Below are 24,813 nucleotides of genomic sequence, written 5' to 3'. Positions count from 1 at the left end.
TTCTTTTCTAAAGTTCCAAACATAGCCTAAGTTTTTACTCCTACTTGGCTACTTCTTGCACATGCTCTCCGTAAACTGATCATATGTAGTAACCCGCGGCGTCTGCCGACTCGCACAAATTTACCCGCCGCCGTCTAGCCGTCATTAACCCTCCTCCACTCATAAACCCTCCCGAAAAAGAGGGACTCCGCAATGCAAGCGGTCGTCGCGTCACGGTGCATTAGGGCGCGCGATTTTTTGCTGCGCAGGAGAGAGACGATGGCGGTCGTGGGTTGTACCCGGATTTCTTGCCACAGCGCCGCCGTACACTTCCGCCCTCCCCCTCTGTCTTCGCAAGCCTTCACGACTTGCCTCTCTCTCCGCGCATACCAACGGCATGGAGCGAACCCTCACCTCTTGAAGCGCATCAATGGATTCTTGTCGGACTCCCCGCCTAGACCTCCCCAAATACCTGTAATACCTCCTCCTCCTCCTCCTCTCTCTCTCTCTCTCTCTCTCTATTTGTGCGTCACTATATGTGCGTACATGTATGATATGACCTTATGTCCAATTATGCACGTATGGTAGTGTTTTGTTCACTCTAAGTCACATCTAAGTCACATAATGCGCCAGCGTGAAAGCGTCTTCGAAGGATTACGTGACTAACTCCCCCTTTGGAGGGTTCACTGGACTGAAGCTGGAATGGAAGTATTTTCGTGAAATGTTTGTTCCGACATTTTGGTTGGCTAGAAGGGTGCAGAAAGTAGGTTAAACAATTTAGGTGAATGGTCATTCTATTGGGAGGCGAAGGACTGAGCATTCCGTTACTTTCGAGACTCGTTTAAGCGAAACAAACACTATGATAATAACATGTGGAAACTTTATATCCAACTCAAAATCAATTGGCAATGAGTGGAGAGGTCTCGGCATTATATTAAGTGATCAACCATTCTGCTCTCAAGCAATATAGGACTGTATTTTTTTAATATCCCCCTTCACGTGCAGCCGCGTATGAGGTCTGTCACGTGTAGGCTTTTTTTGGATCCATCATCGTGCAGTCTTTTTTGCTGGTTTGTCATTGTGAGGTGTATATTGTAAATTTTTAGACCGTGGAGTGGAATGGGTTCCGCATTGATACCAGAAACTTTATATCCAACCCAAAGCCAATTGACAAGGATACTACTCATATAATCCCAAATCTATGTAGCCTGGACACTTCGTCAGAATCCATGTAGCAGTTTTGGACGCTTTTCGGACACCAATACTGAACCGGACCGGACATGTGTCTGACACTCAAATCCGAAGCGTAATGTTTTTTCTCAACATTTTTGGTTTTGGACACTCTGGATCACTCTAAAAAATGCTCCAGACACTCACATGACTCGTCGGGGTGTTAAACGAACTAGTTTAAGAGTTAAGACTCTTATTGAACCTTAAAAAAGTCTTTCTTCCTTAAGAGTGCCTCACCTGTATTTAATTTGTGTGAACCAGTGCGAGAAGAAAGATAGAAAAGAAAGAACATATGATAGTTTATTGATTATAAAGATACATAGACAATGAAACGCTTTTTGTGGGAATACTTTTGTGAATGATGTGATGATAAATAAGATTTAAGGTAAATGGTGCTACTTATTTAGAATTAGAGCCTTTTTTATTCATATTGAATACAAAAATATTATTTAAAACGTGTCCCCCACGTGTTGTGTCCTCCAAAATTTTAAAATCGGAGTGTCAGTGTCTTGTCATATGTCTGTGTCTTGTCATCTGTCTGTGTCGGTGCTACACAGTCACCAGACTTACCACTAGATGGGTATATGTGTGGGTGATGAGTGGAGACAGACATAACTTTTACAATATATGTAGAAAGTGGTTGCTCTCATTAAGTTTTACCACTGAAATGGCGGCCCCCCTATGTCTCCAAAAATCGAGGAAATCAACGGACCTTTAGCGTAACAAAGACTACCTGTATTTAATTTGTGTTTATGTATATGAGGTGCATCGTCAATTTTATGGTGTTCTGATTAGAAGTCCTGAACAGGGTTCGATGCCAAATGGGTATTCTTTATACTCGACGTCTATGGGGAGTGAGGTAGTGAGTGGAAAACAAGGTACAAAGCAAGGGGAAAAGGCTACTGTTGTGAAAGCGGGAGATCCAGAGGAACAAGTTGCGGACACTAAGATTCTACGTACTCTTGTGAAGTACTTGTGGATGAAAGATAACCCTGAGTTCCGGTGGCGGGTGATTGCTGCCTTGGGTTTCTTGGTTGGAGGCAAGGTGTGTGCAATCTTTTGTAATTTTCTTTTGGTTTGTAGTGCATTAATCGTTTTACATTGTTCTCATGTTCTGTATTAATTAGCTGTAGCTAGGATGTAAGAACTGGAAACAGTGGTCTGCAACTGATCACTGAACAAGTTCTAGTCCTTTTGTTTTCCAGGTTTTGAATGTTCAGGTGCCTTTCCTGTTCAAGCTTGCTGTTGATTGGTTAACAACGGCAACAGGCAATGCTACTGCTCTTGCTTCTTTTACAAGTGCTAATTCTACGGTCTTAGCTCTTTTTGTGACCCCCGCAGCCGTTTTAGTTGGATACGGGATAGCACGGGCAGGGGCTGCTGCTTTCAATGGTACGTCACTTGATGTAGCAAATAATGCGTGGCTTTGATTTCCTGTGAAGTGAATCCCGTTTATGATTTCCTTTTTATTGTAGATTAAAGCTTCTTTATGCATATAGTGTTCGCTTGCAGATTGCCTTTTAACTAAGATAGTCTCCATTCCAAATCCAACTCATTTCTATGGTGTGAAATGTACTTTCTTAAGTATTTTTGGTGCATTTCCTTATGACATGCAAAGTTGTTGTTTAACTTGTTACAGAGTTGCGAACTGCTGTGTTCTCCAAGGTTGCATTACGAACGATCCGATCTGTATCTAGGAAGGTATGAGATTGCTGGTTTCTGGTTTCCATTTGTACTATTTGAGGACCCAAAATAACGTGCTCTTTGTCATGATTGGGCATATATGTGTTGTGGGCATTGTTGCCAATCTTTATCGAGGAATCAATTGACCAGCCAAGTGATATACCTTACTCTCTCCTTTGTTATCACTTTCTAAGTTTGATTATCAACTCTGCCTCATATAAAATTACAGCAATTGTATGTATATCTGGTTAAAAACTTCCAGTCAGGTGGGAAAAAAAGAGAGGACAAAAGTTTCAGTAGCAAATGTAGGCTAAACTTAGTAGAGGCAACCCATCCAATCACTAACCAGCTGAAGACAACCAAAGAAAAAAGTCCATAATAAAGTTGCTGGCCAGCGGCCAAACAAAAAACTCAGTGTCTCCGGATAAGTTTAATATGAGCACACAAAAGAGCATGCTTGGACACACACAAGAGACTCTTATGAGCAAGGCTTTTAAACCTGAAATCTAGAGACTATTCTTCTCGAAGTTCTGTAGACAGAACAAACTGCCATTAGCGATAGTTGAGGGCCCCACCAGATTATGTGTTCCTTCACCAATTCTTCCATTATCTGAGGGACTATGTATGAGTAAAGAAGTGACAACTGCTCTTTTGAGCCACTCTATGTGCAGAAATGAATCAAATGGTAGTAACTTTTTCTCATTCACACCCTATTGTAACCATCATTTCTGCTTGTGAAGCAATTTTTCATCAAGAGAAATGGTACACACCAGGAAAGTGAAAACATGAATTCCTCCATGAAGCCTACGTGGCATCCAAGAAGTGACTTTGTACGGAGCCCTTGCTCCTTTTCCATTTCTTTTATTCTCCTAATTTTTTCTCCCTTGCCAGTAGACGCCTCCCTCCTTTTTGTTTGCTAAGGCCCATTTGGCATAGCTCAATCTGATTGCTGATTTATTGATTTTTGTGGCCATTTCAGGTCCCACATAGATGATTCAACTACTCATTGTTCTTAAAATAATTTTTAATGGATTCCTACAAAAAATTAACTCAATCCGATATTGGTAAGGGCTTTTTTACATTTCGTAGGACGAAACACTTAATTTCAGATTAAAGATTTATTGATTTTTCGCGGGGCCCCACAACCACTCATTATTTGTTAAAAAATTTATTTTATGGATTCCTGCAAAAAATTAGCTCAATCCAATATAAGTAAGGGCTTTTACACTATTCTACCGATATCAGATAGAGCTAAATTTTTTTTTTTTGTAGGAATAGCCATAAAAACATTTTGAGAATAATGAGCAGTTTGAATCATCTTTGTGGGACCCAAAATAGACCCAAAAAAATCAGTATATCAGTAATTGGATTGAGCTATGCCAAACGGGCGTTAGCAAACAAAAAGGAGTGCCATTTCATGGGTTGGCGTCTGTTGTAAGGAGGAAAAATCAGGAACAAATAAAGAAAGGGGAGTTATTTTCACACTCCTTTTGATATCCACGCTCCCTTTCTTGTCTTTTAAAAGGGAGTGTGGATATAAAAAAAAGAGCAAAGAAATGGTAAAGGAGCAAGGGCCCCACACAGTCACTTCTCTGATTCCACGTACACTTCATGGATGAATTCATGTTTTCTCTTTCCTCTTGCGTACCATATATCTTTGGTCAAACCTATCTACACTTATTGAGCAATGAATTGTGTCTGGCCCTCATTCAGTCCTTTGTCCTTTCAGTCACTTCTAAGATATGGCCTGAAAAGAGTTCAGATCAACTTTCAGTGTTTTCAGAGAGTTAATCAAGTAATGTGAAGTCCTTGAGGAAGAAAGATGCAATGAAAGTGAATAGATCTGTACTATTTGATATGCCTTAAAAGTAGTGAATATATCTTTTTAAAATGCCAAATGCTGCGTTATTCAAGACTATTCTATGGTCATTCTGAGGGTTTGGGATCTTGGCATTATGTAGAAAGGTAGATATTCAGTGGTCTTTTGAGGGTGGCTAGTATAAGTTCTTCCTTCCCTTATCCAAAACAAGTATCTTTATTGCTATCTTTTCATACTTGCCTTCCTTGTTCTCCTTTAAAAGTACTTTTCTTTGACGGTGTTGCAATTTCTTTTCAAAGATGTTGGGGAGCAGAATGTAGTGTGCTTTAGAGATAGTTGTATGAACCATAGATGCTCTTATACTACGAGAAAAAGGACTAAGAAAGAGTTCGGCTGAAAACTGATGATGATTTGCAATGCAAGTCCTCAAGTTACATTGTATATATAAGTATATCATCTAGCTATATTCCATGCGGAAAAGGTTAATTCGCTTGACATTCAATTGACAAGTGATGGGTCTAAAACACCCTTACCTTGGCATATTGGTATTCATATTCATCATTTCATCTGTTGTTCACATGCTTCCAGGTTTTGTCCTTGGAATTATTGTTTGACCTTTAGGCAATTTAAGTTAACTCCATGTCAGTTGTGACATATGAAACAGTTGATTTTTGCAGGTGTTCGCACATTTGCATGAGCTTGACCTTAGTTACCACCTCAGGTGTGCTCACTTTCTTTCTAATAAGACTTTACCTGTTACTTTTATATTTGTTGGACGTACCATCAATGATAAAATTTGTGTTAGTTAGTGGACAATGTTTTCTATGAGATGTACGGGTGGTGTTCCCTTTTTAGTAAATCACTGAAACGGAGGAACGGATTTATTTATCTTAATGGCAGCGATGCATTTGAATAAGGTACCTTGTCCATTTGTAGGAAATCAGTAGAATTGTAGAACAGATGAATATATTTCTTGTCTGACTAAAGTACCTTGTTTCTGCATGCAATGATTGGTTCTTTGTATTCCTGGCTCTTTAGAAGGAGATTTTTTCTTCTGATTCTAGTGTTGATGTCTTGGTAGGTCCACAACTTGGACTGATTCAGTCAAGCTGGGAATGCTAAAACCCAGCATGCGTGACCTTGTGATATGTCTCGGGCCCTAGGCTTGACCCCTGGCTCAATCTGCCCAATCCAAGTGGAGTCAAGCCCGAGTTTGAAAGGATAAGTTGAAATTGGGGTGGGGTTGCTCAATATGGGGAATTCTTTAACGTAAGAAGCCTACCTTGCAATCTTTTTGGTAATCTTTATCTGAAAAGATAAAAACATGATTACAGGATGGGTGAAAGGAAAGCCTCTTGCTTTCTGTGTGTGCTTTCTCTCCTATCAGGGGGTTGACCTAAGCGTAGTACCGGCCATAAGCAAAGGCGAGCAAGAGTTTCCTCTTGGGCCCCCAAAAATTTGCTAAAAAAGGACCCCACCAAAAGTTGTGTAAATATCATTAGAATAGGTATATACAAGTGAATTAATGCTAAATAAGCCCATCAAATAAGAAAAAAAATTGATTATAAGAGCATAAGTCGTTCTGTTACTGAAAAATGCAAGAGGAATGATCCTTAAGTGGCTGTTCCAATATTTGTAATGTAGAATAGTTTTGGAGTAATTATTTTGTTTTTGCTCGTGAAATGCATAAATGGTCCCTTTTCTTTTTAAAGTTCGCCTTGGGCCTCCAAAATGTCAGGGCCGACCCTGTGCCTATGCACTTAAACTCGACTCCCTACCGGTGCCTAGGACTCTCCTTAGAAATTTAGAATGTAATGTATTTAATAGTTGGATGAAAGATTTCTCAACTATTAGATGGTTATAGATGAAAATTAGCTGCAAAAAAATAAGAAAAGAAAGAAAGAGGGGTTTTCAACATCCTTATGTAGTACTCTATATCATGGAGGATGATGATATTTGAAAGTTTAGCATTAGATTCTTCTTTTTCAAAATGGTTGTAAGATGAAGTAGTTGTACAGTTCCTTACTATCTGTTCTCGTTTGCAGTCGGGAAACAGGTGCTTTAAGTCGGATTATTGATCGTGGTAGCCGTGCAATAAACTTTATCCTTTCTGCCATGGTATTCAATGTCGTACCCACCATCTTAGAGGTATGGCTCTATACCAGTTGCCTATGGGCTTTCTTCTTGTTTGATTTCGTCTTTAATGACAAGGCCATATTTGCTTGAATCAGATGTCTGTTTTTGCTTTTACTTTGTTGTCCCTCAAGGAAATATCGGCAGATTTAACCTGTATCCTTCCAGATATGTATGGTATCAGGTATACTGGCATACAAATTCGGTGCACCATTTGCGTGGATCACTTCTCTATCAGTTGCTGCATATGTTATTTACACATTGACGATAACTCAGGTTCATTATCTACTGCACACTCTTCTTGTTTGTTATCATTTGTTGTTATTAGCTTCTGGTAGACTAATTTGTTTTAGTGGTTAAGTACCTAGTTTTGTTTTATACATCTTTGGTACTCTCTTCACGAGTTTTTCATCACTGCCAATTGGGTATTTTGACAGTGATTGTTCACTTTATAGATTAGTTGAGTCCTTTGACTTCAATTTTTGTCCTTTAAGAAATATGGTCTTACTTTATATGTACTGTTGACGTTCTAACATGATACTACTTGGGGTCAAACCTGCTACCCTGCATACTTTTTGCTTCTTTTAAGCTAATGATTCTTTGCCATTGTTTTCTCCACATAAATTGTATTTTCTAGTGGAGGACCAAGTTTAGGAAGGCCATGAACAAAGCTGATAATGAGTCAACTAAGAGGGCAGTAGATTCACTTCTTAATTATGAGGTGAAGTGTTATTGTATCCTTCTTGGATATGTTTCTTCGGTCTATAATTCCTTATCCTAGATTATTTTTCTGGTTGTTGATGTTTTCTCACTTAACGACTTGTATTTTCAGACAGTCAAATATTTCAACAATGAGGCTTATGAAGTACAGAAGTACGATGAGCTCCTAAAGAGTAAGTTTTTAACTACTAAAGATGAATGGCACATAGCATTTTGTAGTCAACTGTTAAGTGGTTGGGAGAAGGCTTGTTACAGTAGTAGTTGTTGTCTAATGCATAAAGACAGGTCCATGTGCTGATAGATCTGAATGTCAGCAAATTGAGTGGGGTCTTGCCAGCCATACCACCGTATAGCTTCGTTTTTTTAGTTTTCTGGTTCTTGTGGTTTACTGGAATTTAAGTTTTCCTTTTTTATTTTTAGTTCCAAAAAAAGTAAATCTAGTTGATTCATGAGGGTAATTCATCTTTCAGGGTATGAAGATGCTGCATTAAAAACGCAACGCAGCCTTGCTTTCTTGAACTTTGGTCAAAATGTAATATTTAGTGCAGCTCTATCAGCAGCTATGGTATTGTGTTCCCAGGGGATTATGAATGGCCAGATGACAGTTGGTGATTTGGTAAATGCCTACTTGATATGTGCACTCAGTCAATTTTGTATTCTTGAAAATATGAATCTCATAAATCATCAATGGAATGTAGGTTATGGTAAATGGGCTCCTCTTCCAGCTGTCTCTCCCTCTCAACTTCCTTGGCAGTGTGTATCGTGAGACTGTACAAAGTCTTATCGACATGAAGTCTCTGTTTCAGTTATTAGAGGTAGTTAGCAGCTGCTTGTGTTTCTCTATCAGTTTCAGTACAACAACTAATGCTTGCGTTATCAAATACTGTATGGTTTATATGTGACTTCAAAAACCTTGGAGCTCTGCAGGTATATCCTGTGTATGTATGCATTTACTGATAGAAAAAATTATTGTAAAAAGTTTGCTATGAAATATGAATATTTACTTTTATGGTGATGAACAGTATGCTGGTTTTCACAATGCAAATGATATGTAACATTTTGCTAGGGAGTTTGCCTTCTTTTCTACTTGTGTTGGTCTTGATCTATTAATTCAAAATTTCCAATTAACACCATCTTTTTTATCAGCGTTCTCATTTTTATGGATTCACCTTGACCTTTTTTTTCTGGATAGAGTTTGGAGGCAAATAAGTGCCTTAGGCAGCTCTGAGTTTTTTTTGTTGGGCTGTTTAGCTGTTGTCATTTTGTGCAGGACTATTGTCTTTTTTATGTTGTGTCAAGATCTTATGTTGTCAAATTTCAAGTGCTTTAAATTTCCTGTCTATACTAGTTCTGTTTAATGCCTAGAAAATAAATTTTGTTGATGGTTACCACAGGTGAAACCTGAAGTTCGAGATGAACCTGATGCAAAGCCTCTGGATCTACATGGTGGCGAGATCAAATTTGACAATGTTCACTTCAGGTTTTCATTTGTGTCTTAGTTTTGCCTTTTTACGTAGAAGGTCGAAACATCTGGTTCCGGATTGAAAGTGTATGAGGTAGAAACTATAGGGATATGCTTAGTTCTAGCAAATTGGACATTTTTACTAATCTGTTGTATTTTGAATCTAAATAGCTAAGTCTAAAAAGTATGACAGGAGTGATGATACACCTTTAGTTGATCGTTCTTATAGAACTTTGGGTTTTAATGACCTACTTGTGTGACCTCTACTGGCATTTGGACTGTATAGAACAAATCCACTCTTATATTATCTTTGTGATATATTTCTGCTGATTTGATCCCTTTGTTTCTCTTCCTCTAGTTATGTGCCGGAAAGAAAGATTCTTAATGGGGTATCTTTTGTTGTGCCTGCTGGAAAAAGTGTTGCTATTGTTGGAACCAGTGGCAGTGGTAAGGCTTCAGATATTCCATGTTTCTTTATATTTTCTGCCCATGTTCCGTACCCAGGCAATGTGATCCGTAAGCAGTTAAAGGTGCCCTCACGCTTATGCACCACAGATTGCTTTGTGCCCAGGGGATGTGGGATTTCACTTCACAGTATTGACATGGGAGATATGCACATGCACTGGAACTTTGTCTTTTCATCACTTAGTATCATCATCCTTGAATCACCAGATGATTTTTTGTGCAGCACCCTTGATTTTTAATTTTGATTTGCTTGCAGGAAAGTCTACCATTCTTAGACTGATGTTCAGATTTTTTGACACCCATTCTGGAAATGTAAGAACTGCTTCTTTTTGATGTTTTTTCCCCAGATAATGCTTTGGATATTTTCATCATCTGGCTATGTTTTATCTGTTGTGGCCTGTAGTAAATTTGATAATTATAATCTCAAAGCTGGACAAAAGTCCCTTTAGGGGGGAAACCAAAAAAGAGTTAATGAACAGCAATTAAGTGCTGGAAGGTTCAGGGTTCAAGCTGATCAAGCAGCATATATACTCCTTGTAGTAATCTAACTCACTATCCTACTACTTAACGCTGCCTATGGCACAAGGGAAAAAGGAATGTGTTTTTGCAATTTGGTCCCTGCATGATTTTACATATAAAAGTCCGAGGTCTTGCTTCAAATTATGATCAGCTGCATGAAGCTGAAGATCTAGATTAGTTTTCCTATCCTCATGGTGTTGACAGAAAATATAATTAATAAAAGGATAATGGAAGGGGGACACTTGGAATCCTGTGTGAATCTGCAAGGACCACCTTGCAAGGCTAGATATCAAACTATCAAAAAAATGTGCTCTCTTTTCCTACAACAATTAAACAAAATGAGTTCAGAAGCACTAGTGATATATCTAGTGAGGGATCGGTGTGGTGATTTCTTGCACGCGTCTTTAACTATTGCTACTTGACAGATAAGGGTAGATGGTCAACTTATACGGAATGTAACACTGGAGAGTCTTCGGAAGCCAATTGGTGTTGTTCCACAAGATACTGTGAGTTAACAGAACATTTTGTTTTGTTAATTTCCTCTTTTTCTTTTTCTGGTTATAAAAAGTTACGAAATTCATTAATCAAGCAACTCATTCTGCTTTTGCAGGTACTTTTCAATGACACAATATTTCATAACATTCATTATGGTCGCCTTTCAGCAACAACGGAGGAGGTTTGCGTTCAAATTATTATGTCGTAGATTGATTTATGTTTCGTCTACACAGGAGAGCATGTAATGTTAACATAGTAATTTTATGGTCACCTCTAGGTTTATGATGCCGCTCGTCGGGCAGCAATTCATGACACCATCATGAATTTCCCCGAAAAATATTCAACCGTGGTAGGGGAACGTGGCTTGAAGGTGAGAAACCAACTGCTTTCAGTTAGATGATACATACTTCTGTCATCATTGTATTGAGCAGTTTAAATCTCCAGTGTGTGCCCATCAATGTTTTAAAAACCGGACCGGTGAGTGAACCGGAAAATGGACCAGGTGGACTGGTCACTGGTTCAACCGCGGTCGAATTGGAGTTGAACCGTTATGTCATAATTATGTTAAAAATATACTCCCTCCGTCCCATAATGTTTGTCCGGTCCGCGAAACGAGGACTAAAAAATAATGCATTTCTTTCGAGAAAAAATTCAAATTTTTTTCATAAGTTAAAAGAACTCGTCGAGATCTAGTAAATTGTTGAATTTTTTTTCAACTTTTCTTACAAAAATAGTATTATTTTTACGTCTCCATTTTGCGGACCGGACAAATATTATGGGACGGAGGGAGTATTAATAGTGTAAAAAGAACAATGAATCAGTAAAGAGATGCAGTTTTCATGTTTTTCCTCCGTCCCACATCGGTTAGAATCCTTTTGGGAGCAACACTTTCGACTAGTCAGAAATCAAGGGTGGGTGGAGTTCCTGTGTGTACTGCCCAAGGCAAGTACTCTAGACCTAATGTTTTCCACTTTATTGGCGTTTAAAAGTTACTTTTTCCAAAGGCGAGTTCAAATTTTCACAGGTCCGGTTCAATTGATCTGTCACTGGGTTGACTGGTTCAGCGGTTTGACTGCCTATTTCTAGCGGTTTTCATTAAGGAGGCCAGTTTTCAATCTAGAACGGTTTTTGTCAATGTCTGGACCGGAGTATGGTCTGGTTCACGGTCCAACCAGTTGAACCGGCCGGTCCGGTCCGGGTTTCAAAACATTGGTGCCCATGTTTAACATGGAATTTGGAACACAGTACATGTCAAAGGGAGTATGCATACCCCACTTAGCAACAGAGTTTGTTCTGACCCCTAAACTGAAGTTTTTGATGAACAGAAACTTAAATGGTAAAGCTCTTTGAGCAGTTTTCCAGAATTAAACATCATGTTGAAGTGACTGTTTGGAAAGTTTGAGAAAATTATCTTTTAAGCGTGTAGTTTGGTGAAACCTTTGAGAATTTTGGTTCATGGGAAGATAACAACAGCTCTTCGGAATAGAAATGAAGATTTGGAGAACGTCAAATAGGGTTAAGTTGGCGACTGTTTATTGTCCAAATTATCTTTAGGCTACAAATTTTTAATTTTTTCAGTGGGTTTTGATAATTTGGCTATGTTTTATATCCTGCAGTTAAGTGGTGGTGAGAAGCAACGCGTGGCACTAGCTCGTGCATTCCTGAAAGCGCCTACCATTCTGTATGTTTGTTTTCTTTCATAGTTTTTCCCTGTTTAGGTTTGAGTAACTGTTCGAGCAATTAAGTACTCCCCTTCGGCCCTTCAAACACCCCGGTATTAATTTGTACTGTAGCTCATCAGCACGCAGCCTTTTGATAACATCTCATGATGAGTAAGTCTGCATATTTGCGTCATCATCATTAATCCTGAACTTACCACCACTACATTAAACTGGTATCAAGAGACAAGGTTATTCTGGAGAATTGTCTGAAAGTCTTCTCTTGTATCCTTGGCTGAAATGTCTTGTTTTTCTTAGCATCAAATGTTTTCACTTTTCATATTTGAGTGTGGGCTTATTTCAATCATCAACAACATAAGCATGACTAATATGCATCACACCCCTGTATGTCATGACCATATTTACATGCACAGGTTATTCATGACCCTTAAATCATGATGTGCAAAAGACCTTATGGTTATGATTGCTTTTGGATAACTTCTAGCTACTAAGTGACGATTTGCTTTGGACTTAGCTTTGCTTTCTGTTCCTGTTTTAGAATAATTTGTCAAGAGATTAGAAAATATTTTTAAAAATACAAATACACAATTGTATGTACTCTCGGATATTGTTTTCGAGAATTGGAAAACTATTTTTGTTGTCTAATATGAGTTGGTTCTTTTTTCACCAAAAAAAAATTAAAAGCGCTTTCTTAATAGCTAAGTTTTGAAGTTTTCAGAAAGATATCGTGGAAACTTGTGAAACAACGACAAACAGTTTTGAAAATGTTTATGCCTTTCTTCACAGTCTAATCAAATCTTAGGAACAGGGTTAAGTTGACATAGGTTTGTAGTCGCTTTCATGGCCCGTTCCTCTGCGAGGGAGGTGTTTATCTTTCTTGTTTCATTGAGAAAATCAACAGGATTTTCATTCGATTTTCTCTGTTCAGGCTTTGCGATGAAGCTACCAGCGCTCTTGATAGCACAACGGAAGCAGAGATACTGAATGCTTTGAAGTCCCTTGCTAATAACAGAACTTCAGTCTTTGTAGCTCATAGGCTTACAACGGCGATGCAGTGCGATGAGGTATTGACTTGTTTCTTTCACATTTCTCAAGTTCATAGAGATGGGAATGCACATCAGTTTTGTAGTAATTTGAAAGTAAAGTATTGCCAAATAGTGAAGGAATATTATTGGCTCCAACTTGTTCAAATATTTAATACTTAGGTCTCCCATCTTCTCAAATTCTATCATGTCCTTGGGTATCCCATTTTCTCTTATTTTTCCTTAAAAATTTCCTTTTTCCCCATCTCATGCATTTATTTGATTCCGCTTACAAAACAACTCCTGGCTATTTAATAGTTCAGGCATGCAGTTTCCATTTGGCTTTTTTCGGGACCGTCATCTCTTTGCTTATGGATTCTGTATTTCTGATTTATTTTCACCAGATTATAGTTCTCGAGAACGGCAAGGTGGTGGAGCAAGGACCCCATGAAATTCTTTTGTCAAAGGCAGGAAGATATGCCCAGCTTTGGGGACAGCAAAATAATGCTCCTGATGGAGCTGATGTAGCCCTCAAAGTCTAGGCATGGCAGTTTTGTATATTCCACAATGCCCAGAAAATTTCAAATGGTATAGTCTTGTAAAATACTGTAGTATCCAAGTTTTTTTTTAATTTATATAAATCAGTCCTCAATTATGTTTTCCTAATTGATAGTCAGTGTAACTGGAGGAAACAATCCCAGCATTTTCTGGCCATTGCAATTCTTGATGTGCGCATATATTAAACGGTGTGTTGTGCCATTTCTTTCTCCGGTTACAAATGGTGTAGAAGTCAATGCGGTTTGGATCATTGGATCGATAGCGAGGCATGAGTGAATAATTTGATTGGACTAATAGCGAGTGAAATGTTAAGGAAATTGATAATGCCAAAATCTTTTTTGTTCCTGTCAAATTTTTTTTTGTTCCTGCTAAAATTCAATATTTTCCTTTGATTGCATGACATAATTGTCCTTTACTGCACCACTTGCTTTACGAAAATGCCCCTTAAAATCTCTTAGGAGTATTTTAACGTTCTTTTGGCATTCCACCATAGCGTGAACCTTTTATTTTTTAAGAATACCAAAGCTTCAAACTTGAGAGGGGGGGGGGGTGTTGCATATAGAGCAACTATTTTTAGTTCGGATTTCAAGCAAAATTATGTTGAGAAACTTTTTTACGGGGTGTCCTGTAAATAAGTGTTTGCGGTACTCAATCGCGCACGTCCGAAGTGTTTTTGGACTGTCCAGATTGAAAACTAATTTTGACCGGTCAAAATTGAAAAGAAATCTCAACCATTAATTGCACGAATGGACGGCCGAAATTGCGTGGAGCCGTGAATCTGCCGTGAATAAGTTTTTCTCAATTTTGATCCCAAGTGAAAACAACCCATATAATTAGTTTGATCAAAGCAAAGCAACCAATCTAACAACCCATGTTTTCAATTCCTCCTGTTCACGATCATATCCTCCAAGTTTAAATGTTACAGATCAATCAAAGGCAAGCAAGTCCACCCAAATTGAAAAAGACAAGTCTAACAAACAGTAGAAGAGCAATACTCTTATATTTTTAAGCTAAAAAATATCCTTAAAAAAAAAGCTAAATAATAACAATAACTGCTTTGCACCATTTTAAAGCTGATAAACAGTAGCTTCGTTGGACCTTCATGAAGCTCTAGTATTCTTGAAAAAAGAGAGTTAAAGCTCTGATGATGATGAAATGCCAAAAGAACGTTAAAATACTCCTAAGGGATATCAATGGGCATTTTCGTAAAGCAAGTGATGCAATGGAGGAAAATTAAATCATGCAATGAAAGATAAATATGGAGTTTTGATAGAAACAAAAGGGGTTTTGGCATTATTAGCTCCCAATGTTAAAACCATCTGGTCCAGAAAAAATTATTTTGTGCCCTTTTGAGACACCGTCATGTGGTGTTTTGATTCCAACTTGAAGTTTTTGCGTTGCAAGGAGAACCGCCAACGGCTTTCTTCAGTCTTCACCAAGAACAACTCAAATTCGAGGCCGAGCAAAAGAAATAAAACAACTCAAATTCGAGAGTCCGAGCTTTTTCCTACAACGCATCCGACAACGAAATCTTATCGGCCACAAAGATTCGCTCCAACAGTTGCTCTGCCCAGCCTCATGCTTACTGTTATGCCCCCTACTCATCGAGGTCTGCACTTGCAAGAAAAATTAAACAAGAAAGCACGCTCCTAAGCGTTTGCAGGCAGTGTTGGCGCTTGCATCTTTCATACAAGCAAATGACTCTTGGTAACGGATATCTCGATTCTTGCGTCGATGAAGAACGCGCCATACATTTTGTAAAAGGTTAGACATTAGAAACCCACATTTTGCTTTTCAATGCAATGATATAGGATCACTGGTTCTAAAATTTCTTCACATGATAATGTCTCAGAAAGTGTCTAGACATTTCAACCATGACCTATGCTTCTAATATCCTCAACTCTATTGCGCGGATAGATTGCGTCCAAAGTTTTATATATTTATCAAAAAACTATCATTATGCGGAGTCTACTCTACCATAATACGCAACATTTAAGATCGAGACGGTAATAGATCTCTTAAAACAAAAATGAAAAACAATTTTACTCACCCTGCCAACATGTGAGTAACAAAATCTTCTAATTTGGTTGGTTCAAGTAATAAATTATTGTATTCGAAAGACTGAGCTCATTGTTTTGATCAATCGAAGTGGGAAAGTTGATATTTTCCTTGTAAAAGACGATAAGGAAAGGGGGTAGATGGAATCTGGTCATTACACCAGGTAAAAAAGCACCTTAATCATTGGGCCAACGCCATTCCGTTTTTTTTTTATTTTATATTATTGGCAGGGTTGAAAATAATACTAAACTATCCCAAAGGAGCCGCTACCAAAAGTACTACTACTATCTCACATATTGGGACATGACCTAAAACACCATTCTAGCAAGTTGGTTTGCAACTTAATTTGTTACCCTCCTTAGGAGGCGGGGTGCTTGGCAGCGATGTCGAGCGGCCGATACGGCCGTTCATCTCAAGAATCAACGGCTTCGACAAATGGACGATTCAAATCTGTATACGCTCAGATTTAATCCGAACCGTTCATGCCGAGATGAACAATCGGATGCCGTTTGGCAGGGGGTGCGCAGCATCCCCGGGTCCCCCTAGCTCCCTGCGTATGAGAAAAAATAAAAATAAAACTTTGTTACCCTCCCCTCGAGCGTCGACTGGCATCCACGAGAGCTTTGCACTCCTGGGCCAGCATACTATAAAGTGAGTTAGGGATAGATTCATTTGCACAGCCTACAGTCTAGTGTAAGTCAGCTTGAAATTCTCTCATTGCTTTGGTCCCGAATCATTTCAAAGCCCCTAGGAAGACAAGACCCCAAAATTCTGCCTCGAGTTAGGCTGGTGGAGTCTTCTAGTCTTCCTTTTTTCAAAAACACCTGATCCAATTAAAACCTGCTAGCTCCAAAGCTACTTCTGTCTGTGCTGAGTTACATTAATTTTACCCCATCCACTCTCTGGAAAATTCAAGAAATAAGTCTCACTTGGCTAGGATTTGAACAAGTCTCTATATATATAGCCAGAAAGCTATATATCCACAATTTCAGAGGTGCACTTGACAAGGGTACGTAGAACAAAATTAACTCAAGGCTCAACAGAGATATCATCAGAACCTTCATACTAGCAAGTAATTTCTAGATTTCCACATGCAAGTTTCAAAGAGTGACAATGATTAAGACATTAAAAGACTATACACCTTTGTTGATGTCGAGTGTTAGGTGTTGAGACACAGCCTGCAGTACTCCCTCCGGTCAGTAATATTATTTGTTAATTTGGGCATGAGAATTTATCCAAATTTTAATTATTACTCATAGGATATATAATAAAAAAGAGATGTTTCAAGTTCCTCCAGCATTGGCAAATCTGGGGTATATATCATTATCTCTCCAATTCTTTTTTTATCTTAGGCATAGATCATTATCAGTCAAAGCCCCTTACCAAACTCTGGTGATTAATAAGGAGTTTATCATGCATGCAAAACGAAGGAGCTGCGTACGATTGGGTAGGTTTGGTAGGTTAGTCACCAAGCGAGTAGTCAAGTGAACCAGCAGCAAGTCTTTACATCCAAAAGTGCTTTTTTTCTTCGGCGTAAGGATTTGAGTGAGGAACTTTACTTGGAGGGAAATAGGAATTTTGCCTAGACTATATTGAGCCAGCGCTTTAAAGGGCCCAAGGTTTACGACTTTTATAGGCATGGTTTTTGACCCTAGCCTCTCAAATGATCCCCTACCCCAAATGAAGCTTTTAAGTATATGTAAAATCTATGTTCCAAATTCAATTCCAGCTAGTATTAGAGGAATTGTGGTGAGTAATATAGTCATACATAAGCAGACTTAACAGTAAAAATAAAATTACCACCATTAGAGTCGATCAATCTTAATTTTCGTCTGGGGATGAGTTTTGTTGACCATCTTTCAAGTGGGTAGATAAAATTGAACTCATGCAAAAGTATCCAAAATTCCGATAGTGCTAGTGCCGTTGTTAGAGTGGATGAAGTCCGTCCTCTACCACAACCCTAATGTTTATTTTGGAGTTATTTTTTCCCTTAATTTATAGCTTTATTAATAGTGAAGCATGCATTTCTTGATACCATATAGCAAAAAAGGTAAACACCAATGTTTTTTGAGAATAAAAGTAATCACCAAAATAAAATTGCGAATGTTATTACATAAAACTAACAATAGATATCTATGGACACTTAATCAGACTGATTCGATTATGGTATCCAATGCTTTTTGCAGGACTCCACCACTAAAATGGCACTTGGCTCAGCTATTTCAGGACAGCTAGCAGAAATGATAATAAAAAGAAGTACTAGATGATAGCAGATAGTTTGGCTAACGTGTGGCTAGGATTCAAGAGGGATGGGTTTTGAATAGAAGTGTGCTCTTTTATCCAAATTCTTTTAATCTTGTTTAGTAGCTTAGTAATATTTCTGTGTCTGATGCAGTGCAACTTCTTTTTACGAAATTATTTGCAACGAGAAATAAGAATGATGTTTGAGCCAGAGGTACTCTCTTTTAATTTGAACAAACAAATTTGAAAATTAACCTCGATTTTTCATTAGTAAAAAACAACCAACCTTGCCTTAAGGCTTATGATGATGAATATAAACGGGTGAAAGAAACCCTAGACAACTTAAGAAATAATTAGGGCCGCTAATCAAACCCTAATCAAAGGAAATACGAAAATTATCAAAATAAGGAAAATTCAAATTTTACTAGAAAGTCAAAAGCTAGAAATAAATATCAGGTTGTCAAAACAGACGGCAACTAAAACGGAATTTCATATCACAAGATATTAGCAATCTAAATATTATTATAAACGGCAAAATATGCCTTTTGGAAGGCTAAACAGTATCGAACAGTCGAATAGCATCAACCCTAATGCCCACGGATCAATCTACCACCATTGCCTCGCCTCCAATGTGGTTTGGGGTGTGCTCGATCCAAACGCTCAAAGAACGTTGGACACAACCCGCTCTACATCAGTGTGTTTAAAATATATTTGTTCGGTTTGGATTTTAAAAAATGTGTTTGGGAATAGAGAAAATTTATTGAAAATCGTGCGCAGAAAAAAGAGTTGGGTTTTGAGACCCAAAACAAAAACCAAATGATTCTAAACCAATTACAAAGAGAAAAAAGAAAAACAGAATACATGGATAGCACCTGCCTTAAAAAATGAACCCAACAACTTCAGGACTCCAGATCAAATTGATTGATATACGTCTAAGCTAACCTAGACATCGGTTATCCAAGAAAGACTACCTCATAAATTGCAATTGTGCACATCCATGTTTAAAGCTGAATTAGAAATGGTTCTCTTTTTTTATATATATATATATAACTCAGGTGTCTGGGTCAACTTACACGTATATCTACTAATCCATCCTACCTGTCAGTACCAATCCTTGATTTTTAAAAAATTACTTAGGGTTTTTTACCACACGTGTCGATTACCCATGTGTGGCAAGAGCGACAACGTTCCAGGAGCATCGACATGGAACTAGGTTTTAATAAGCTGGAGTATCTTAGTTTAGTTACAGACAGAACCGGCTTTGGCATTACCGATCTCCCTAAAAAGAAAATAAAAACGAATATCTAGAGAGAGAAATTAATACTAATAAGCGAATAAAAAATCACAGAAGCCCATCTCTCGGAAGGGGTAATGAAATCAAAATATTGTACTTTCGATTCTCGATTCGATCCACGAACTGAGTTTGTTTAATGGAGTTTCAGGTGGGAACTTTAAACACAGGCGCACGAGCCTTATGATTCTCTCTTTTCCAAGGAAAGAAACCTTTTAAACAAATTTAGTTTGGCTCAAGAATTGATGTTGAAAAATTTAAGCCCCATTTGCGGTTTCAAAACAAAACTGATGACAGTTCATTGGTCACTGGTTGGATAGGCGGCAGATTCTCTCTCTCTCTCTCTCTCTCTCTCTCTCTCAGATTCTCTCTCTCACATGTGATTCATTCAACTAGCAAGAATATTAGTAATATATGCAGTCCCATTTATGTTGATCAGATGTGCGTTAGTCCAAACACGACGTATTACTATAAAAAAAAAATCAATATACTTTTATGTTGTATGACGCCAAAGGGTACACCGAACCGTGTAGGACCAATCTCGAGATTCTTGCGATAGGAATTAAGGTTCTGAATACCGTTTCGGATATAGTATCAGATTTGTCACTGAAACGGTACATATTGGTACCGGTATGGTACCGGGTACCGTTTCGGATTTGTCATTAAAATATAAAAATATATATACATTTAGTTATACATAAAGTCCTACTATTCGACTATTACAATTTTAAAAAAAATCATTTTAACATTTATTTTTAAAAATCAATAGCTTTCCAAACGGTGGGCTCAAAACCAAAGCCACTGGTTTTTTCAATTCACTGGTTTTCAAACACACTTTCTCGTCTCTTTTCTCCTATGTAAAAGTTTACGTTCCAAATTCCCAATGCAACTATTCCACATTTTTTTTCATTCCACTTTCAAAGGGGTGATGTTTTTCTCCCCAAAATTGAGAAAAAACGTACAGGAACAACAGATGACTGCCATAGAAGACTACCCACAGCGTTGTGAAAACTGAAAACTTCACCAGTTCACCCACAGTGAAGATAGATCAATTAGCTGCAAGATTACGCTGGACTGCCGGAGAAGACCAAGAGGAGTCAGCGTCAAATATTGCTCCGATCATCTTCTTTTTCTCTCTTTCCCCTCCATTTCTCTATTTTCTTCTTTTTCTCAGTTTTACAAAATCTCGGACGAAATTTCCCCGGTAACTTGATTGCTTCTTCTTCTTCTTCTTTTTCTATGTTCAATATAACATTTCAAGCTTTTTACTTTCTAAATACGCAAATAAACAAAGTGAATGCCAAACGATTTTCCTTATTTTTCTCAATTACTTATGGTCTATTTAAACAATATGTTATACAGCAAGAAATAAGCACTGAGCTAAAACAAATGACTTGTGAAACAGCTGGACTTTCATATATACATACTGAAATCCGTGTTAATACCATATCTACTTTAGCACATCAAATTTCACTATGTACCTCATCTAAAGAACCCTATGTAGAACTAGGGTTTAAGTATCGGCCAATACGCAATATTTTTGAGTCTTCCAATATCGTTGTACCCCGACACATTGGTTACAAGATGAAAAAACATATGCATATGTATCGGCTGTTTCCCATCACTAGTTGGTCCTTTTTCAACTTACATGCCTATTCATGACCGTAATGACCGACACTCTAATGTGACAGGTGATTTAGGCAATTTAAAAAAACTACGTCAAAAATGGTTCCTAAAAGTTCACGACTGCTACATTTGATTCCGCTGCATACCATTAAGGCATTTCATGAAGGTTTGCAGATTCAATATTCGGCAATCATGCAAGGGTGTAATGTACGTGGATTCGGAAAATAATTCTTTGGACGCGCGGTGAGGGTGTACAGTCATCACATAGTAAGAATATTTGTAATCACACAATATTTATAGTGCATAATTTATTTGGAAAATGATATTGGTACTCCAAAAAATGATGCAGGCACTCCAAAAAACAAAGAAAATTGACTTTGAAATTACACTGATTTTGGAGTGCCTGCATTAATTTTTAAAGTGCCAATATCATTTCCCAATTTATTTTCATGGTTTTTACCCATTTAGGAATTTCCACTTTAATGGTTGGGTTGATAGTGGATTTTTGTTTCCGTTACGTGATTGGCTATTCTAGTACGAGCAAATCGTATACCTAGGGAAATGATAATGCCAAAATCATTTTTATTGGTGCCAAAATTCTAGTGCACAAAAGGTTTGTACAATTTGCAATATACGATTTTTATGCACTGGAGTTTAGACACCAACAAAAACAGTTTTGGCATTATCATTTCCCATATTGTTTTAGGAATTTCAATGATAAACATGAATGCTATTTCCGGATACATAATGAAGTTCCAATCCAAAATTCTAGCCCAAATCTCGCAGTTAAGCAAAAATAAATTAAAAAAAAGGAAAGCGAATGTCAATTCAATTGCAATAAGTCTAAGGACACATACATTTTTACACAAATCTTGCACATACATTTTTATGGGGCCCACCTCGGGTCCCACCAATATGATTCGAACCGCTCATTATTTTTAAAATAATTTTTAAGAGTTTTTGTAAAAAATAAACTCGATAGGATATCGGTAAGAGTTTTTTCAGAAATAGTAAGGTGAAACAGCCTGATTCGCCTTGCTATTTTTGAAAAATCCCTTATCGATATCCTATCGAGTTGATTTTTTACAGAAACTCTTAAAAAATTATTTTAAAAATAATGAGCTGTTCGAATCATATTGGTGGAACCCGAGATGGGCTCCGTAAAAATATATGTGCAAGATTTGTGTAAAAATGTATGCGCAAGTAGCACGGCTCATTCAATTGCAAGAGAGACATACTACCATTGTCCGTAACTGTCTTAAGCCAAAGAAAGGTACGCGGAAAGATCGATGTGTGGAAATCTAAAACATTGCGGAAGAGAACTATGTATACATGGCAAGTTGGCTACCAAACACGAGAGAAAGAGGGTTTTTTTTTTTTTTTCCCCCTCGACGAAAAGTCAGTAGCGTTAGCTGGGTTTGAACCTCAGCAAATGCATAGGAATACGCAGTGCCAACTAATTAACCATCTCTTCACTGAGAAGATCAGAAATTTACTTTCCCTCAATCCACAAGTTCCAAACCTGCCAATAAAGTTTCCAAAATCATGCAGTATCCAAATTCACAATAAGTTGATGAAAGAACAAGGTAGACCAAATATCTTAGACATTAATTTACTCACTTTGCTTTGTGTTTCTGGAAGATCTAATACCTACCTCTCCAAACAAGGAATCAAACATGCCAAAGTTTTCGATCCGAACGCGAAGATCCCCTATTGCATGTCTACACTCATCCACACACACACACAATGTGTTAACTGAGAAGCCAAGAATCTAAAGATCAACCAAATGAAATAATTGTCTTCAACAAGGAGGTAGTAACCTCAATCAAAAAACAAAAAACAAGGAGCAGCTACTAAGAACCAAAGCCAGGGTAGAATTCGTTTACCTGTGTTGCGTGGAGGGAATATAAAGAAGTTGAGATCTGTTGCTAAATATTACCGAATAAATGTACTATACCATTGGAAATTGGGAAGCCAAGATATACGGTTGGGAAAAAAAAAGGGGCCGGGGGGCATCAAATTTCCCTTCAGAAATGAAGAACTGGATGTATTTTCAAGATTGATTGTATATAATGTTTTTGATCAAGGGATAAGAACCTCATTATTATACGACAAAATTTGCAACAAAACAAGAAAGGATCAAAATCTCCAATGGAAACATCAACGTATGAGAAACTTGAATTGTAGAATTGCTCAATGTGATGAAAGAAGAGGGGCACAAATGCATAAACTCCTAATCTTTAAAGGGGAGAAAATCCTCATAATGAGTAACAGAAGAAAGAGAGACCTCTAAGATTAGATCAATTAGTTGCAGCATTTTAACATCCATAAAATTAAAACATGCAACTAGTACATTACTACCATAAGGGTAAAGGGAATCAAATACCATTGAGAGAAAGTGGGAAAAAAGAAATTCTATAGGTACATACATGAATGATTGATCTAAATACGAGGCCCTAATTAATAGAAGAAACAAATTAAGAGAATGATAAAAGGGAGCTCCCTTCAGTCCAAGCACAGAGAAGAAAGGATGAAATTCATCTCCCGCATCATTCACACATTCACAATAGCATGAACTACTCCGGTCTATTGTGTTTGAATGAATGAGTCAGCAGATGAGTTCAAATCCTTCACCCACCCATGAGTGGACTGAAGGAAGCTCACTTATATCATTTACGAAAGTACATATGTCACGAAATTTCAACTAATTGATTCATGAAAAAGGGAAGAACAAGAATAATCACATAGAACTAATTGAATTGCAAATAGAAAACTTATGAATTGAAGACGATCGCATAATATTGACACTTCTCTTTTTTTAAGGAATTCATAACAAAACGAGTTGGAAAGACAATATCGATCACCATGGACGAGGTGTGTGTGTGTGTGTGTGTGTGTGTGTGTATATATATATATATATATATATATATATATATATATATATATATATATATATATATATATATATAAAGTATAAACATAACACTCCCTATGTGTTCTAATTTAGGATAATTAGCATAGCATTATGTAACGATTTAAAGATACTGATAAGTTTTTGCTTCTACTTTGAGTCCATCTTTTTTAAAACAAAAAAAGAAAAAGAAAAAGAAAGAAGCCAAAATAGATTACCTTTCAGTCTTAACAGAAATCGACAATGTTCATTGAACTATCATAAATGGGTGATCAGACGTTTAGATTGGAGGCCGAATATTAGAGTGAATTTGAAATGTCATCGGAGAAGGCAATCTTAAAACTATCTAAAAGGAGTCCATACTATCTTTGTAACTCCTAATCCTATAAGCTTTATGGAAGCTCAATGCTTTCAAAGCACGAGAAGATTGCTTCTCCCAAGCCTAGTTGTGATTGGATCATCAATTCATAGATGATTAATGGATCATAAATTTATTCTAATTAAAGAGGGCCGGGGAAATGGAAAAAGATAATTCTATAGAAAGATTTAATTTCTAAGAAAACGTATAAGCTAAATTTGATTCGTTTCCGTTTCCGTTGGTTAATCAACCAACAAAATTCTCGATCCAAACATAGCCTAAAGAGGAAAGCTCTTTCATAAACCCTAACCCTACTGATCTACTGTAGTAATCTTGAAAACTGAAGTTACACAGAATACGACAAGCGGCATTTAAATACCACTAAGCTTAAGTACGGATTAAATCATACTATATATGCATAAGATCATGATATATTAATTGCTTTTGAGATCCAGCATTGGCATTACTAGGAGACAATCGAGCTCTAGCCTTAATTAATTAATTAATTAATTCATCACTTATTGACCAAATGAAGAGATTAAGAGATCAAGCCGCCACAACAGG

The 24,813-nt window shown here is 37.4% G+C and overlaps 1 protein-coding gene across 1 annotated transcript; it reads left to right on the top strand.

Annotated features, from left to right (window-relative positions):
- The first annotated feature begins 46 nt into the window (after positions 1 to 46).
- Positions 47 to 13,965, top strand: LOC131319182 (ABC transporter B family member 25, mitochondrial). Its single transcript, XM_058349345.1, has 20 exons — positions 47 to 453; positions 2,018 to 2,254; positions 2,415 to 2,601; positions 2,849 to 2,910; positions 5,389 to 5,432; positions 6,757 to 6,859; positions 7,013 to 7,120; positions 7,482 to 7,565; positions 7,677 to 7,737; positions 8,035 to 8,180; positions 8,263 to 8,379; positions 8,959 to 9,044; positions 9,385 to 9,473; positions 9,748 to 9,803; positions 10,436 to 10,516; positions 10,621 to 10,686; positions 10,783 to 10,875; positions 12,122 to 12,186; positions 13,113 to 13,248; positions 13,611 to 13,965. Exons 1-20 carry the CDS (start codon positions 193 to 195, stop codon positions 13,746 to 13,748), a joined length of 2,220 nt encoding a protein of 739 aa, XP_058205328.1. The 5' UTR covers positions 47 to 192; the 3' UTR covers positions 13,749 to 13,965.
- The last annotated feature ends 10,848 nt before the right edge of the window (positions 13,966 to 24,813 follow it).

Source organism: Rhododendron vialii, chromosome 1a (assembly GCF_030253575.1).
Source record: "Rhododendron vialii isolate Sample 1 chromosome 1a, ASM3025357v1".
Taxonomy (NCBI): Eukaryota; Viridiplantae; Streptophyta; class Magnoliopsida; order Ericales; family Ericaceae; genus Rhododendron; species Rhododendron vialii.
The sequence above is the reverse complement of the archived record's forward strand: the minus strand, read 5'-3'. Positions and strand labels throughout refer to the sequence as shown.